This window comes from Pipistrellus kuhlii, unplaced genomic scaffold, assembly GCF_014108245.1.
Source record: "Pipistrellus kuhlii isolate mPipKuh1 unplaced genomic scaffold, mPipKuh1.p scaffold_m20_p_113, whole genome shotgun sequence".
NCBI classification, from domain to species: Eukaryota; Metazoa; Chordata; class Mammalia; order Chiroptera; family Vespertilionidae; genus Pipistrellus; species Pipistrellus kuhlii.
This window is the reverse complement of record NW_023425420.1, coordinates 297,845-315,383: the sequence shown is the minus strand read 5'-3', so window position 1 is coordinate 315,383 and position 17,539 is coordinate 297,845. Positions and strand designations below refer to the sequence as shown.

Genomic DNA, 17,539 nt, shown 5'->3' with positions numbered 1-17,539 from the left:
AATGCACCTCTGACCCCCCTCCCCGCCCGCCGGGGGAGCAGCCCCGCCTCCCCACAGAAGGCCCAGCGTGAGCGGCATGGTCACTACAGCCCCCGGGACGCACGGACAGACGGACGGACGGACGCTCGGACCGCTCCCCCTCATCGGCCCCGACGCAGCCTCGGACCCAGGACGGTCCCACCGTCACAAAGAGGGCGGCGTTTCTTACCTAGAAACGAAGCAAGGGTTACCGGGCGGGCGGGGGGCCTGGGGGTCCCAAGGGCTGAAGGCGGCAAACACAGGCCGGCAGCTGCAGGAGGAGGTGCACCCCCCCCCCCGGCCCCCAGCTGTTCCCGGTCAAAGCCCATCTTTGTTCCGACTCCCGACTCCCGGCACCTGCTGCTTCCCCTGAAGGGGGAGCCGGGCCGGCTGTCTGTCCCTCCGAGGGGAGGCCCAGGCCAGGACGGCCGAGGCTGGAGGCCGCGGGGCGCCCCCGCCGAACAAAGCTGCTCTGCCCACCCCCCAGCCCTGCACCGCCGGGCAGGACCCCATCCAGGAGCAGCCCGGCCCCTGAACGCCCCCCCCCCACGTGGGCGGCTGCCGGGGCACACGTGGGACCTGCCTCTGGGTTCCCCCCTGTCCGGGGGGGCCGGGGGCACTGCACAGACACGGCTCGCCGACGCGGCCTCCTGTGTGAGCGCCCGGAATTCCCCGTGGGAGACGCGTCACGGCCCCGGCGCCCGGCGCCCGGCGGCCGGCGCAGGGTGAGTGTGGACCCAGAACCGGAGGTCCCCGCTGGGTCCCGGTCGGGGCGCAGGCCCCGTCCCCAGTGTGAGGAGGCAGGAGGCAGCTGATCAGTGAAGCTCTCTTATCACTGACGTTTCTCCCTCTCCCTTCCTCTCTTACATCCATAAAAACGTTTTAAAAAGTGATCAAACAAAATAGCCTTTGCAGTCATTTTTACCTCATCACTGGAGTGCTTTTCTTAACACCGAGCGGACATAAAGTTTTCTGGTGATAACACACACTCTCTCTTACACACACTCATACACACACACACACACACACACTCACACACACTCACACACACACACACACACACTCACACGCACTCACACACGTTCACACACACACGCACACTCACACACACTCACACACGTTCACACACGCACACTCACACACACTCACACACTCACACACACACACACTCACACGCACTCACACACGTTCACACACACACACACGCACACTCACACACACACACTCACACACTCTCACACACTCACATACACACACACACACTCACACACACTCACACACACACACACACTCACACGCACTCACGTTCACACACACACACGCACACTCACACACACACTCACACTCACACACGTTCACACGCGCGCGCACACTCACACACATACACACACTCACACACACGCACACACTCACACATACACACACACACAATCACTCTCACACACTTGCACACATGCACACTCACACACACATACACACACTCACACACACATGCACAATCACACACATGCACAATCACTCACATGCATACACTCACATGCACACACATGCATACTCACACATGCACGCACGCACACTCACAGACACACATGCATACTCACACATGCACACTCGCACACACATACACATACACACATGCATACTCACACATGCACACACACACTCACACATACACAATCACACTCACACACACTTGCACACATGCACACCCACACGCACATGCGCACACACCCTCACACACACACACACACACACTCACACACACATATGCACACTCACACACATACACATGCACACACACCTGCACACACCCACACACATGCATATTCACACATACACACATGCACACACACTCACACATGTGCACACACATGCATATTCACACATATACGCACCTGCACACACTCACACACGTGCACACACACACATGCACACACACTCACAGATGCATATTCACACATACATGCACATGCACACACTCACACACACATACACACCCCTGGGGCGTCCCCCACCTCAGCAAGTCCAACCTGGACTCCCCCCCCACCTTCCCCTTCCCTGTCCCATGGCACCCACGACAGAAACCTGAGGTGCCTTCCTGCACCCCCTTGTCCTGGCCCACTTCCACCCAGCACCTGCTGAGTCCTGGCCCACCTCCACGCAGCACCTGCTGAGTCCTGGCCCACCTCCACCCAGCACCTGCTGAGTCCTGGCCCACCTCCACCCAGCACCTGCTGAGTCCTGGCCCACCTCCTCAGAAATGCAGCCCCAGCCCCCGAGAAGGGCCATCACCCCTCACCGGTCTCAGCTCGTCCTCCTTCCGAGCACACAGCCCTGCTGGCCACCCTGCCGGCCACACACACGCACAGCACAGGCCCTGGAGCAGGCTGACCCAGGCAGACAGAACCGGGTCATTTTTACTTATTCATTTTAAAATACGTCTTTGTTGATTTCAGAGAGGAAGGGAGAGGGAGACAGAGATAGAAGCATCAGTGATGAGAGGGCATCATGGATCGGCTGCCTCCTGCACGCCCCCTACTGGGGATCGAGCCCACAACCTGGGCATGTGCCCTTGCCGAGAATCGAACCCGGGACTCCAGTCCACAGGCCAAGGCTCTATCCACTGAGCCACACCGGCGAGGATGGGAACTTGGTTTTTAAGGGATGCTGTTCGATCAGCAGGCGAAGAGATCCGCCCGTTTGGGGAGGCGCGTTGGTGGGACTCGCTGTTCAGGAGAGAGGGAAGCCGGTTTACCCATCCTCACACCAAAATAAACGCCCGGCGGATCCAGGAGGCAGCCGATCCGTGATTCCTCATCGCTGATGTTTTTCTCACTCTCTCTCTCTCATCACTGTCTCTCTCTCTGAGATCAATAAAAATATCTTAAAAAGTAAAAGCGTGGCCTTTCCCTGGCACAATGAGGAGCCGGACAGGCATCGTCGTGGGGGGTGGGGAGCCCAACCTCGGCTCCTCACGGCCGATCCCCATGGACATCGCGAGCTGCCCCACTCTGGCCGGGACGGGCCCGGACACAGCATGTGACGTGGCCACGGGGCCCGGATCCAAGCTCACGGGAACACGGCGTCCAGACCCACTGGGCTCACGTGGCCCCGGTCTGCTAGCCTGGCAGCCTCTGCCGAGGGGGTTCGGCTCTGGCCAAAGGAAAATCAAATTCTTCGCGTGTTCAAGCCATTAGGTGTCTCTTCGGATGCGGCCCGTTTGTCTTCCGAGGCCTGAAGGGAAGGGGGGGGGAGCAGGAGCACGGGGAGCAGACGGCCCTCGGCTGGGCGGCCTGTGATCTGGGGGCGGGGGGGGAGGGGGGGAGGGGGGGGGGGGGGAGGGGGTGCAGAGCGGGAGCACGGGGAGCAGACAGAGGCGGCCCTCCCCTCGGCTGGCCGGCCTGTGATCTGGGGGCAGAGGGGGGGAGGGGGGGAGGAAGGGGAGGAGGGGGGGTGCAGAGCGGGAGCACGGGGAGCACACAGAGGCGGCCCTCCCCTCGGCTGGCCGGCCTGTGATCTGGGGGCAGAGGGGGGAGGGGGGAAGGAAGGGGAGGAGGGGGGGTGCAGAGCGGGAGCACGGGGAGCAGACAGAGGCGGCCCTCCCCTCAGCCTGGCCGGCCTGTGATCTGGGGGCAGAGGGGGGAGGGGGGAGGGGGAGGGGGGAGGGGGTGCAGAGCGGGAGCACGGGGAACACACAGAGGCGGCCCTCCCCTCGGCTGGCCGGCCTGTGAACAGGGCGGTGGCTGTTCTCCCCATCACCTGGGCCCAGGGCCAGTCTGTGGGAAAACAGCTGGAGGACGAGCGATGGAGGAAGACAGATAACGGGAGACAGCTGTGCCCCTGCCCCCCCAGCTCGGCCAGGGGCCTGTTTCCATCGGCGGGCAGAGACGGAGCCGCTGCCAGTGGGTGCCCCCCGCCCGCCCGCCCGCCCCCTGGCGGCCCGGGACCGGGGCCCAGCAGAGGGCCCGGCGCACAGGGCTCTGCCGGGACCACCCAGCCCCTCAGAGCCTCCAGTTGTCCCTTCTCAGCGCTCGGGGCAGCTGCTCTGTCTCCAGGGCCCGGCTGGCAGCCAGAAGGCTCCCGTCTCCCTCCTCCAGGCCTGGCGCGCCCTCGGGCCGCTGGACTCTCCACACGCCTCCGGTCCCGAGCGCCCGGCCGCCCCTGGGCTGTTTGGCCACTGACCTGAGAGTGACTGCCCGGCGTCCCCGCTGAGCCAGGCCTCCCCGGAGGCCTCCGCGCTGGGCCACCGCTCCAGCCCCGCCGGAGAGCGAGCAGAAGGCTCACCTAGCTGCCTGCTCCGCTCCGTCCGCCTGGCGCTCCCCTCAGAAGCCTGAGGACCTGGAAACGGGGCCCCGGCCCAGGGCCCCAGCACAGGCTTCCTGGACACCCGCAGCCTGGATGCCCAGAGGCGCGGCCAGGCTGGCCCTGAACTACACGCTCACTGACCAGCCGGTGCCAGGGCTGGGGGCCGGAGGGCAGAGGCGTTTGCCTGAAGCACAGCTGCCTGGGGGGGGGGGGGGGGGGCGGGGGCGGGGGGGGCGGCGGGGGCGGCTGCAGCCGGCTCTGGGGGGAGGGAGGATGCGGGCCGGCCTGGCCGCTGGAGCAGGTGTTCGGTCTGAGGGTGGGCGTGTCTGCCGGCCCCTCACCCCGGCCGGGAACGCAGCCCCCACTCCACACCCACACAGACACGGCGACTTAGAGACGTGGACATTCAGGTCGACACAGGCGCTTAGTCGCCTGGGGAGCGAGGACACAGCGGCCGCGAACCCCAGCGAACACCGCTCGGGGCCGAGCACAGACAGGTGCTGCCCCGCCCCCACCCCCTCCGGAGGCAGAAGCCCAGAGTCAGTCCGGCGGACACCAGGCTGGGGGGGGGGGCCCTGCTGAGTCCACGGCTGCTCTGCCCCCTCCGAGGCCCCCACCCCTGTGCCTGCACTCAGGGCCGGCCTGAGCCGGGTCCGCCCCGCACCCACACCGTCCTCCGTGCTGGGGAGGGGACCCCAGGCTCTCCTGAACCATGTGACTGTCCCCCGGGGCTCGGGGGCCTCCAGCCCAGGCCCGCGCGCAGCGAGCTCCGGCAGAGCAGCACAGCACACGGAGGCGCTGAACAAGCTGCCCTGAGGCCCCGGGGAGGTGGCCGGCCCCGGGGGCGGCCGTGGGGGCCTCAGGTGCCGACCCAGCGACAGGAGGCTGCCTGTGCTGGACGCGGCCCCGCCTGTCGGTGTGCCCGGCGCCCCATCCATACCTCCTCTCGTTGTCGTCCAGGTGGGCGAACAGCACGTTCCTGGAGATGGCCTTGGCCAGCGCCGTCATCGTCTTGTAGTCCTTGGGGATGACCTGCGGGGAGGGGCGGTCAGGCCTGGGCACCTGGCCCTGCCGACCGGGACACGGGCACGGCTCCCGTCACCCGGCCTCGGCACCCGGGTGCCAGCCATGTCAGGTGTACCACGTGCTTTTAATTTAAGAAAAAAAAGGCCGAAACCAGTTTGGCTCAGTGGATAGAGCGTCAGCCTGCGGACTGAAGGGTCCCGGGTTCGATTCCAGTCAAGGGCATGGACCGTGGTTGCCGGCACATCCCCAGTGGAGGGTGTGCAGGAGGCAGCTGATCCACGTTTCTCTCTCATCGATGTTTCTGACTTTCCCTCTCCCTTCCTCTCTGTAAAAAATTGATAAAATATGAGAAATAAAAAAGGAAGAAGAGAAATCGGGGCCCGAGGTGGCTTCAGCGGCGTCTGGGTCTCGGGGGACGGGCCCCGGAGGCCAGGAGCCCCCTAGAAGATGCCAGAAGCGCGCACGGCCCTCGGCCCCCTGGACTGCGCCCTCCTTGCTCCGGTGACCTTGCCGGCCGGAGGCGGGCTGGCAGGTCCTCCTGGGGTCCTGAGGAGGTGCCGGGGTTTAGGGAGGGGCCCCCAGAAGTGAGCGGCCTGCAGACGATAAGCACGTGTCACTGGTTCCCCTGCTCTCACCAGGAAAGCTCAGGCCTGGGCGGGGGCGGGGGGCGGGGGCGGGGGGCGAGGGGGGGGGGGCGGGGGGGAGGGGCGAGGGGCGGGGGGGGAGGGGCGAGGGGCGGGGGGAGGGGCGAGGGGCGAGGGGGGAGGGGCGAGGGCGGGGGCGGGGGAGGGGGCGGGGGGAGGGGCGAGGGGGAGGGCGGGGGCGGGGGGAGGGCGGGGCGGGGGAGGGGCGAGGGGGAGGGGCGGGGCGGGGGCGGGGGCGGGGTGAGGGGAGGGGCGAGGGGCGAGGGGGGGAGGGGCGGAGCGAGGGGGGCGGGGGGCGGGGCGAGGGGAGGGGGAGGGGCGAGGGGGGAAGGGCGAGGGGCGAGGGGGGAGGGGCGGGGCGAGGGGGGCGGGGGCGGGGCGAGGCGAGGGGGAGGGGCGAGGCGAGGGGGGCGGGGGGCGAGGGGGCGGGGCGAGGGGGCGGGGCGAGGGGGAGGGGCGAGGCGAGGGGGAGGGCGAGGGGCGAGGGGCGGGGCGAGGGGGGAGGGGCGAGGGCGAGGGGCGAGGGGTGGGGCAAGGGGGAGGGGGAGGGGGGAGGGGCGAGGGGCGGGGGGCGAGGGGCGAGGGGCGAGGGGGAGGGGCGAGGGGCGAGGGGGGAGGGGCGAGGGGGGAGGGGCGAGGGGCGAGGGCGAGGCGAGGGGCGAGGGGGGGAGGGGGAGGGGTAGGGGGAAGGCGAGGGGAGGAGGGAGGGGCGAGGGGAGGGGCGAGGGGGAGGGGCGAGGGGAGGGGAGGGGAGGGGAGGGGCGGGGCGGGGGCGGGGCGAGGGCCGTGCAGGGAGGACGGAGCCCTGGCTGGTCACTCGGGGGCGAGCGTGTCCACGGACACAGCAGGCAGTGGGCTCACGCGGTCGGGACACACGCAGCACCCACAGTGCGCAGGGACAGCACACAGCAATCGGTACCGCTCCCTCTCAAGTCAACCAGTTTAAGAGGGAGCCCAGGGCCGAAACCGGTTTGGCTCAGTGGTAGAGCGTCGGTCTGCGGACTGAAAGGTCCCGGGTTCGATCCCAGTCAGGGGCATGTACGTTGGTTGCGGGCACATCCCCAGGGGGATGTGAGGGAGGCAGCTGGTCGATGTTCTCTCTCATGGACGTTTCTAGCTCTCTATCTCTCTCTTTTAAAATAAAAAAAAAATAAAAGAGAGCCCAGGCCAGCGCGGCTCAGGGGCTGGCGCGTCCGGGGCGCAGACACGGCGGGAAGGGCCGCACCCACCTTCCGCACGTAGGACGCGGCGTCCTCCTCCGTGTACACCTCGGCGCTCACGCCCCCGCGCCGGCAGCGGGCATTCCCCGCCGGGTTCGGCAGCGTCGGCGAGGCCTCCTCATCCTGCGCGTCCGCCTGGGCCAACGACTTCTGAGCCAGAACCTGTCTGTTCTCCTCCTGCGGGGCCGGGGGGTGGGGGCCACGTCACCAGCCGTCCGCTCAGAGCCACGGCGCTGGGGACACGGGGAGGGGGAGGGGGCACGGGGAGGGGGAGGGGGCACGGGGAGGGGGAGGGGGACACGGGGAGGGGGAGGGGGCACGGGGGAGGGAGGGGGACACGGGGAGGGGGAGGGGGCACGGGGAGGGGGAGGGGGCACGGGGAGGGGGAGGGGGCACGGGGAGGGGGAGGGGGCACGGGGAGAGGGAGGGGGACACGGGGGGAGGGAGGGGGCACGGGGAGGGGGAGGGGGCCGGGGAGGGGGAGGGGACACGGGAGGGGGAGGGGCAGGGGGGAGGGAGGGGGACACGGGGGAGGGGGAGGGGACACGGGGAGGGGGAGGGGGCACGGGGAGGGGAGGGGGCACGGGGAGGGGAGGGGCACGGGGGGAGGGAGGGGGACACGGGGAGGGGGAGGGGGCACGGGGAGGGGGAGGGGGGCACGGGGGGAGGGAGGGGGGCACGGGGGGGAGGGAGGGGGCACGGGGAGGGGGAGGGGGGCACGGGGGGAGGGAGGGGACACGGGGAGAGGGAGGGGACACGGGGAGAGGGAGGGGGCCGGGGAGAGGGAGGGGGACACGGGGGGGGGCCGGGGAGGGGGCACGGGGAGGGGGAGAGGGAGGGGGCACGGGGAGGGGAGGGGCACGGGGGGGGGCCGGGGCCACGTCACCAGCCGTCCGCTCAGAGCCACGGCGCTGGGGGCACAGGAGAGGGAGGGGCACGGGGAGGGGGAGGGGGCACGGGGAGGGGGAGGGGGCACAGGGGGGGGGGGGCTGGGGCACGTCACCAGCCGTCCGCTCGCAGGAGCCAGTGGAGTGGGGAGACCGGGCGTCCTCCTCCCTGCCCCCCCAGGCCGTCCCTGGCGAACTCCTATACACGCTTCCAGGCCCGTTTCCATGTCACCTCCCAGCTCGCCCTTCCCACCACCCACAGAGCATGCCGTGCCTTCCTGTGGGAGCTCTCAGCACGCCGTGGACCCCCCACGCGCACACACACACACACGCACGGGCACACACACGGGGAGCTACAGGCGCTGGGGGAACCAGTGACGCCGGAATGAATGGGTGCATGGACAGAGGAAGGAGAGAAGACGGAACCGAGGCAGAGGGCTGAGCCGTGTTCCCGCAGCATAGAAACGTCCCAACCACAGACACCCTCAGCCGCCGGTGTCAGAGCGAGCTGGCATCCCAGGCCACGGGCAGGGAGACACCATTGCGAGAGGGCCCCGACCCAGCCTCAGCCTCACGCCAGCCCACCAGGGTGCCCACCGTGGGGCCGTCAGGACGGACAGGCCCCGGGAGGGTCATCGGGACGGACAGGCCCTGGGAGGGTCAGAGGGACGGACAGGCCCGGGAGGGTCATCGGGACGGACAGGCCCCGGGAGGGTCATCGGGACGGACAGCCCCTGGAGGGTCATCGGGACGGACAGCCCCCGGGAGGGTCAGCGGGACGGACAGGCCCCGGGAGGGTCAGAGGGACGGACAGGCCCCTGGAGGGTCAGCGGGACGGACAGGCCCCGGGAGGGTCATCGGGACGGACAGGCCCTGGAGGGTCATCGGGACGGACAGCCCCCGGGAGGGTCATCGGGACGGACAGGCCCTGGGAGGGTCATCGGGACAGACAGGCCCCGGGAGGGTCAGAGGGACGGACAGGCCCCGGGAGGGTCGTGGCTGAAGTCGCTGTGACCACAGGAAGCGGCCTGCCAGCAGCTGGCGAAACCCAGGAGGCGGCTTGTGGGCGGCGTGGAGCTGGCAGGGGGCCGCCCGGAAGCGCGGGGGCCCTCAGACGGGGGTGGGGGTGGGACGGGAGGTTCGGGTCCGGCTGCAGACCCAGACCTTCCCGCAGCCCCAGAAGCCCGCCATCCTGGCACCATGGTGCTGTGTGCCCGCGGGCGGGTCAGGCGGACACAGGTGGCCGGCGTGAGGCGGGGGGCGGTGGCACTGTTTGTGGGGGCGTCGCCTCCCGGACCCCGGGTTCCAGGAAAGCCGGTTCTCGGGCCCCTTCCTGTCTCCGAGCCCACCGGTGAGCTGTCCGGGCCAGATGGCCGGGGGGCCTTCCCAACAGCGGGGTGGGAGCGAGCTTCCGGAAAGCTCCGAGCCGGCATCGGCCTCCGGACCGGGCACACGGCCCAGGGACTGGCCCTGCCGGTGTCCAGCCAGCTCTGCCCGGACCTCAGTGACGGTCCTGTCTCCTGCTGACCTGGCTCTTCCTGCCCGAGGGGCCCCGACTCGCAGCCAGGAAGGGAACACTGGCGGGAGGCGCCCTCCCCTCCCCTCCCCACCCACTCCTGACCTGGAGGAGGGGCCTGCCCGCTGGGCCGCGCCTCCCCCCACCCCGGTAAACCATCCTGGAGGCAGAGCCGGGAGGAGGGGACGGTCCTGTTGGGAGTTTCCGGCCGTCGGTGCTGGTGCGTCGCTCCCAGCAGAGGCCTGGGAGGTGCCCGGAGAGCAGCGGAGCAGCGTGGGGCCTGGGCCTGCAGAGTGGGTGTCGGGGCGGGAGGAGCAGCAGCGCACAGTAGGGCAGCACCATGTCCCAGCACCCAGGGGACAGACACCCAGCAGGCGGCCCCCATGGGGACGTGGCCCCCCAGCGCCAGGTCCGTTCAGGCACACACCTCGGCTGTGGGTTCGATCACATCAGGGGGCGTAGAGGCGGCAAGCGATCAAAATCTCTCTCTCTCATCGATGTTTCTCTCTCTCCCTTTTCCTGAGCATCAGTAGGACACGTGTCCTCGGGTGAGGATTAAAGACCAGTTGCTGCCAGGGGTTCGGGAAGAGAAGAGGGGAGCGGACGGTGCCAGGGGCCTCGGGAGCCGGCCTGGCAGCCCTGACTCTGTGGACGGTCCCCCGAGACTCGGTGAACTGTCAAAACCCACAGGCAACCTGGCCGGTGTGGCTCGGTGGACGAGTGTCAACCTACAGACTGAAAGGTCCCAGGTTCGATTCCGGTGAGGGACATGCACCTTGGTTGCGGCACATCCCCAGTGGGGGGCATGCAGGAAGCAGCTGATCATTGATGTTTCTAGCTCTCTATCCCTCTCCCCTCCTCTCTGTAAAAAATCAATAAAAATTTAAATTTAAATTTAAAAAAACCACAGGCATACAGCAGGACTGAGCCCCCGCGGGAACCTCGACTTCAGTTCACAGAGACGTGAAGCTGTGCCTCATCAATGCAGAACGTACGTCGCTGAGCGGAGGCCGGGGGAGGGGGGGGTGGTGATGGGAACCTCCCTGTACCTTACACCCCATTTTCGTGCAGACCGGAAACTGCTCTGAAAAGGAGAGACTTCGTCTTTCTAAAAGTGCCACTCAGCGGACTGGTGTGGCTCAGTGGATAGAGCGTCCCCTGCAGACCAAAGGGTCCCAGGTTTGATTCCAGCCCAGGGCACCTGCCAGGGTGGTGGGCTCCATCCCCAGTGGGGGATGCAACTGATCCATGATTCTCTCTCATCATGGATGCTTCTCTCTCCCCCTCTTCCTTCCTCTCTGAAATCAATAAAAATGGGTATTTTTCAAGAAGTACCACTTATGCCCTGTCTGGTGTGGCCCAGTGGATAGAGCATCAGCCTGCAGACCGAGGGGTCCCACGTTGGATTCTGGCCAACTGCAGGTGCCCGGGCTGTGGGCTCGATCCCCATTGGGGGACATGCAGGAGGCGGCCAATCAATGATTCTCTCTCATCATGGACGTTTCTATCTCTCTTCCCCTCTTCCTTCCTCTCTGAAATCAATAAAGATATATTTAAAAAAAAATTTTTTTTAAAGAAGTACCACTTAGGATAAAAGAGACAGAGCACAGCGTAGGGAAGAAGCCAATAGCATTGTCTCACAGCGTGTGGGCCAGGGGGCGCTGGGAGTGGTCGGGGGACACTCCGTGAAGTATGTGACTCTCTAACCACTGCGCTGAGACAAGCACAAAATAACGCTGAATGCAAACTGCAACTGAAATCTCTAAACACAAAACAGGTGTGAGTTAACGATATACGTAAGGGACTACAACTTGAAAACAACACGTGTTTTCTTCCGTTCACGACAGAGATCAGACTCCGTGAGACGGAGAGATGTTCTGGGTTCACAGGCTGGAAGGTCCCGTGTCGTTAAGCTGTCTGCTCGCCCCTCACGGACTCCTACACGTTCCAACGGAACGCCAGCCAAAATCCCAACAGGGTTTCCGGGCCCTGTCACCAGGGTCCTCGACCGTGCACCTGGGAAGGCACAGAGGCCACAGGAGACAGAACAACGGTGAGCCCACCGGCCGGGCTCCGACCAGGAACGAGGAGGTCAGGGCGCGATCCACGGCCAGGGCACCTGCCCGGGTTTCAGGTTCGATCCCCAGTGGGGGTTGTGCAGGAGGCAGCCGATCCATGGTTCTCTCTCATCATGGGCGTGTCTGTCTCTCTCCTCCTCTCCCTTGTCTCTCTGAAGTGAATGAAAACAAAGTAAGAAACGATGTTGAAAAAGAACGGTTAGAAGGCACGTGGCCTGCGACGCTCCCTAAGGACCAGTCACCAGACCGAGGTGGGGGGATCCCTGGCAGGCAAGCCCGGAGCAGAACCGGGCCCCGGACAGGGGCCAGGGGACCGACCGGCGGCACAGGGACACCCAGCCCCTCGGAGCATCGGAGGCACGTCCTGAAACGCGAAGCGCGGGCCATTGAAAGGCCGGCCAGCTGGGCCTCGGAGCACAAACGTTCGCCGGTGAGAGACGCCACAGAGAGGGGCCAAGGACGCAAAGAGGCACCCGCCAGCCGCCTGCCTGACGAGGACACGCAGCCACGCATGTAAGGGCACACGTCTGAGATGCAGAGAGCCGTCACGCTCCACAGCAAGAGCACGCCCTGACGGACCGGGCAGACGGCGTGGGCAGACGCTCGCCGAGGCAGAGGCGGGACGGAGAGGCAGCCGGCCGCGCGGGCGTGAGAAAGGCAGCCACGAGCACCTGACCCCGCCCCACGGCCCCGCGCGGAGGCCTCGGGTGGGTCTGAGGGCGTCTTCTCGGTGCAGGCACCGCGGCAGGGCTGTCCTCACACCCTCCGGGAAGGCCGAGCCCTCGGACCCGCCAGGGGACAGGCAGCGTCTTACCCCTCGGTCTCCTCCCAGAACCCCGGCCGAGACGCGCGCACTCACCGAGGCTGGGGCAGCGGCTGCCACGGGGGGCCCGCCCAGGCAGCGCCCCGAGAGCTGGGCCATCCTGGTCCGAGCCGCCCGCCACGCCCGCCAGCCTGCGGCTCACAGCCTCCTGCCCTTCCTGCGGTGACAGGGCTTCCGCCGGCCTGGGGAGCCGGCCTCCGGAGGAAAGGCGCTTCCTGGCCTTATCACTCCCGGCCCAGCGGCCGGGAGGCCCTCCGAGGGGGCGGGACCTGCGAGGCCAGGACTGCGGACCCGCGATGCACCAGCAAACGCACACGTCCCGTTCCAGATCGTCCACGCCATCGCCCGAGGCCTGTCCTGGCAGCCCTACAGACAGCAGCCAGCAGCCTGAGGTCCGTCCGGGCACACGGCGGCTCGGACGGCTCCTCTGCGATCAGAGACCGCGCTCTCCCATCCGCCTGGCCGCCGTGGTCTGTGCGCCTCCGGCACCCCCTGCCACACCAGCCCAGCGCTGAGCCTGTTCCCGCTGCTTCAGGCCCGGCTTCTGGGACTCGGTTACTGATGCAGTCGCCACGGCAACCAAGCCTTGGAAACGAAGGGCTCAGGCGGGACTTCGGGCACAGCAGGATGTGTGGCTCAGAGCCAAGACCAGACTGCCGGCCTCCACGGGCCTCGGTCTGGGCCTGTCCCGGCCGGCAGACCAGCTCCCGGGGCGAGAGGGACCCACCAGCTCCCTCAGCCTCCGGCCTCGCCCGGCCTCTCCCCCGGCGCCAAGCCCTCAGTCTCCCGAGGACTGGCTCGCGCATCCAAAACTGACCTCCTCATCCTCCCGCCCAGCCTGCTGCTTCCCCTCACCCCTGCTCAGCAAGTGGCGCCCCATCTACGGAGCCTGGGCCAAACCCCAGGAGTGGTGCCCAGGCCTCTGTCCTCACCCCACACCCAGGCCGCCAGCAAGACGGAGCATCCGCACCAGAGCAAGGCCCCCTGACCATGGCTCCGCCTCCGGCCCCACCTCCCTCAGACAGCCACCCCCACCCCACGGAACCAGCGATCCATCTCCAGCACCGAACATGTCCCCGGCGTGCAGAGTGCGCCCCCTGAGCCCTCAGCTCAGTCCTCCTGGACTGGCCTCTGCGTCCCGACAGGCTCCTGCCTGGGCAGCTAGCAAGTCACAGCCTGTGAGACCAGTGGGCGGGGGGTTCCCTGGACAGACCGAGCAGCTCCAGGCCCAGCCACAGTACGGTTAAGGGCACGGCTGCCCGAGCCTCCCACGTCGAACGTGCGGAGCCGGGACTGCCCGCCCGTCCTCTGGCCCGCGCTGACACCGGTCTCCTCCGCACGTGACCTCAGCAGTGACCGGAGTGGACTGGGGCCCGTGGCCATTCCTACCTCCTCGCTGGAAAACGTGTTTAAATAAAAACAGCCACCCTGGCCCTAACGGTGTGTCTCGGTGGAGAGAGCGTCGGCCTGCGGACTGAAGGGTCCCCGCTTCAATCTGGTCAAGGGCATGTATTATATCTTGGTTGCAGGCACATCCCCAGTGGGGGGGGTGCAGGAGGCAGCTGATCGATGTTTCTAACTCTCTATCCCTCTCCCTTCCTCTCTGTAAAAAAAGTAAATAAATAAATAAATAAAATATACTTTAAAAATAAAAATAAAACAGCCACCCTGGCCGGTGTGGTTCAGTGGCTAGAGCACCGGCCTGCAGACCAAAGGGCCCCGGGTTCGATTCCAAGGGAAGAGCTCATAGCTTGGTTGCAGGCGCCTCCCCGGCCTGGGCCTAGTTAGGGCGCGTGCAGGCGACAACCCCCACCGACGTGTTTCTCTCACATCCATGTTTCTCTCTCTCTTTCCCTCTCTCCCCCATTCTCTCTAAAAATCATGCCGGCAGCTCCGACGGGGCCCCCCGCCAGAGGCCGCAGTGGGAACCCAGGAATTTCACTGCTGAGAAGCCACTCGGAACCCACAAAAGCACACGAAAAGATGCGTGCACCCGTTAGGGTGGCGTTACTTGTCATCTGAAAAACCAGAAACCACCACTCCAGCCACGAGGGGACGGTCGGCGAACCTCCGTGGACTGCTCACCCCTCACCCGGGGCTGGCAGCGCGTCTGTGGGGCGTGGGACACACCCGTCACACGGAACACAAGGGCATCTACGACAGGATCGCAGCGAGAGGAGAGCCAACCAATTCATCTCTCGCCCCGCTCACCCCGTTTCCTTTAAAAGGCCTCACTGCTCCAAGAGTCTTTTAAGCCCCAGCTCCTCTGGCTCAGTGGATAGAGTCGGCCTGTGGACGGAAGGGTCCCGGGTTCGAGACCCGGTCAAAGGGCACATGTGGAGGAAGCGCCTGGGAGGTCAGGTTGTGGGCTCCATCCCCAGGAGGAGGCGCGCAGGAAGCAGCCGATGAATGCTTCTCTCTCATCACTGATGTTTCTCTCTCTCCCTCTCTCTTCCTCTCTGAGAGCAATAAAAATATTTTAAAAATAAATAGAATGTCTTTTGACAGATTGCTTCAAAGGGAAGGAATAAATGGTGGCTCATTCATTCATTTTATTTCCCTGGTCCAGGCTCTGTGGCTGCGAGACCCTGCCTGAGGGGGAGCCGCAGGGATCGAGTGCTGAACAGACTGAGCCTGACCTGGCCCCACTCAGGCCCCTGGGATAGAACAGGAACAGAGACGGGACAGGGACGGGACAGGACGGGGACAGGGACGGGACAGGGACGGGACAGGACGGGGACAGGACGGGGACAGGGACGGGACAGGACAGGGACAGGGACAGGACAGGGACGGGACAGGACGGGGACAGGGACGGGACAGGACAGGGACAGGGACAGGACAGGGACGGGACAGGACGGGGACAGGGACAGGACGGGGACAGGGACAGGGATGGGACAGGACGGGGACAGGACGGGGACAGGGACGGGACAGGACGGGGACAGGGACGGGACAGGGACGGGACAGGGACGGGATGGGACAGGGACGGGACAGGGACGGGACAGGACGGGGACAGGGACGGGACAGGACAGGGACAGGACAGGGACAGGACGGGGACAGGGACGGGACGGGGACAGGGACAGGGATGGGACAGGACGGGGACAGGACGGGGACAGGGACGGGACAGGACGGGGACAGGGACGGGACAGGACAGGGACAGGACAGGGACAGGACGGGGACAGGGACGGGACAGGCACAGGGACAGGACAGGCACAGGGACAGGGACGGGATGGGGACAGGGACGGGACAGGGACGGGACAGGACAGGGACGGGACAGGGACGGGATGGGGACAGGGACGGGACAGGGACAGGTACAGGGACGGGACAGGACAGGGACGGGACAGGGACGGGACAGGACGGGGACAGGACAGGGACAGGGACGGGATGGGGACAGGACAGGGACGGGACAGGGACGGGATGGGGACAGGGACGGGACAGGGACAGGTACAGGGACGGGACAGGACAGGGACGGGACAGGGACGGGACAGGACGGGGACAGGACAGGGACAGGGACGGGATGGGGACAGGGACGGGACAGGGACGGGACAGGGACGGGACAGGACAGGGATGGATGGGGACAGGGACAGGGACGGGATGGGGACAGGGACAGGGACGGGACAGGGACGGGGACAGGACAGGACGGGCACAGGTACAGGGATGGGACAGGGACGGGATGGGGACAGGGACGGGACAGAGACGGGACAGGGACAGGTACAGGGACGGGACAGGGATGGGATGGGGACAGGGACAGGGACAGGGACAGGGACGGGACAGGGACAGGAACGGGACAGGCACAGGGACAGGACAGGGACAGGAACGGGACAGGGACGGGGACAGGGACAGGGACAGGGACAGGGACAGGACGGGGACAGGGACAGGAACGGGACAGGCACAGGGACAGGACAGGGATGGGATGGGGACAGGGATGGGACGGGGACGGGACAGGACGGGGACAGGGACGGGACAGGGACAGGGACAGGGACGGGACAGGGACAGGGACGGGACAGGGACAGGGACAGGACAGGGACGGGATGGGGACAGGGACGGGACAGGGACAGGGACGGGACAGGGACAGGGACAGGGACGGGACAGGCACAGGGATGGGACGGGGACGGGGACAGAGGCAGGCACAGGCACAGGGACAGGACAGGGATGGGATGGGGACAGGACGGGGACAGGGATGGGACAGGACAGGGACAGGGACGGGACAGGGACGGGACAGGACGGGGACAGGGACGGGACAGGACAGGGACAGGACAGGGACGGGACAGGGACGGGATGGGGACAGGGACGGGACAGGACAGGGACAGGGACGGGACAGGCACAGGGACGGGACAGGACAGGGACAGGGACGGGACAGGCACAGGAACAGGACAGGCACAGGGACAGGGACGGGATGGGGACAGGGACGGGACAGGGACAGGGACAGGACAGGGACGGGACAGGGACGGGACAGGACAGGGACGGGACAGGGACGGGACAGGGACGGGACAGGACAGGGACGGGACAGGGACAGGACAGGGACGGGACAGGGACGGGACAGGGACGGGACAGGACAGGGATGGGATGGGGACAGGGACAGGGACGGGATGGGGACAGGGACAGGGACGGGACAGGGACGGGGACAGGACAGGACGGGCACAGGTACAGGGATGGGACAGGGACGGGATGGGGACAGGGACGAGACAGGGACGGGACAGGGACAGGTACAGGGACGGGACAGGGATGGGATGGGGACAGGGACAGGGACAGGGACGGGACAGGGACAGGAACGGGACAGGCACAGGGACAGGACAGGGACAGGAACGGGACAGGGACGGGGACAGGGACAGGGACAGGGACAGGGACAGGGACGGGACAGGGACAGGGACAGGACAGGGACGGGATGGGGACAGGGACGGGACAGGGACAGGGACGGGACAGGGACAGGGACAGGGACGGGACAGGCACAGGGATGGGACGGGGACGGGGACAGGACAGGGACAGGGACGGGACAGGCACAGGGACAGGGATGGGACAGGGACG

At 66.8% G+C, this 17,539-nt stretch overlaps 1 protein-coding gene across 1 annotated transcript in view; it reads right to left on the bottom strand.

The window, feature by feature from the left end:
• Positions 1–17,539, bottom strand: part of PRKAR1B (protein kinase cAMP-dependent type I regulatory subunit beta) — a 51,545-nt gene that overhangs the window by 32,564 nt on the left and 1,442 nt on the right. The window contains exons 2-3 of the mRNA XM_036432605.2: positions 7,223–7,390; positions 5,264–5,355 (exon numbers count right to left, since the gene is read on the bottom strand). Coding sequence (XP_036288498.1) covers positions 5,264–5,355; positions 7,223–7,390 — 260 coding nt within the window. The remainder of the gene's footprint in view (positions 1–5,263; positions 5,356–7,222; positions 7,391–17,539) is intronic.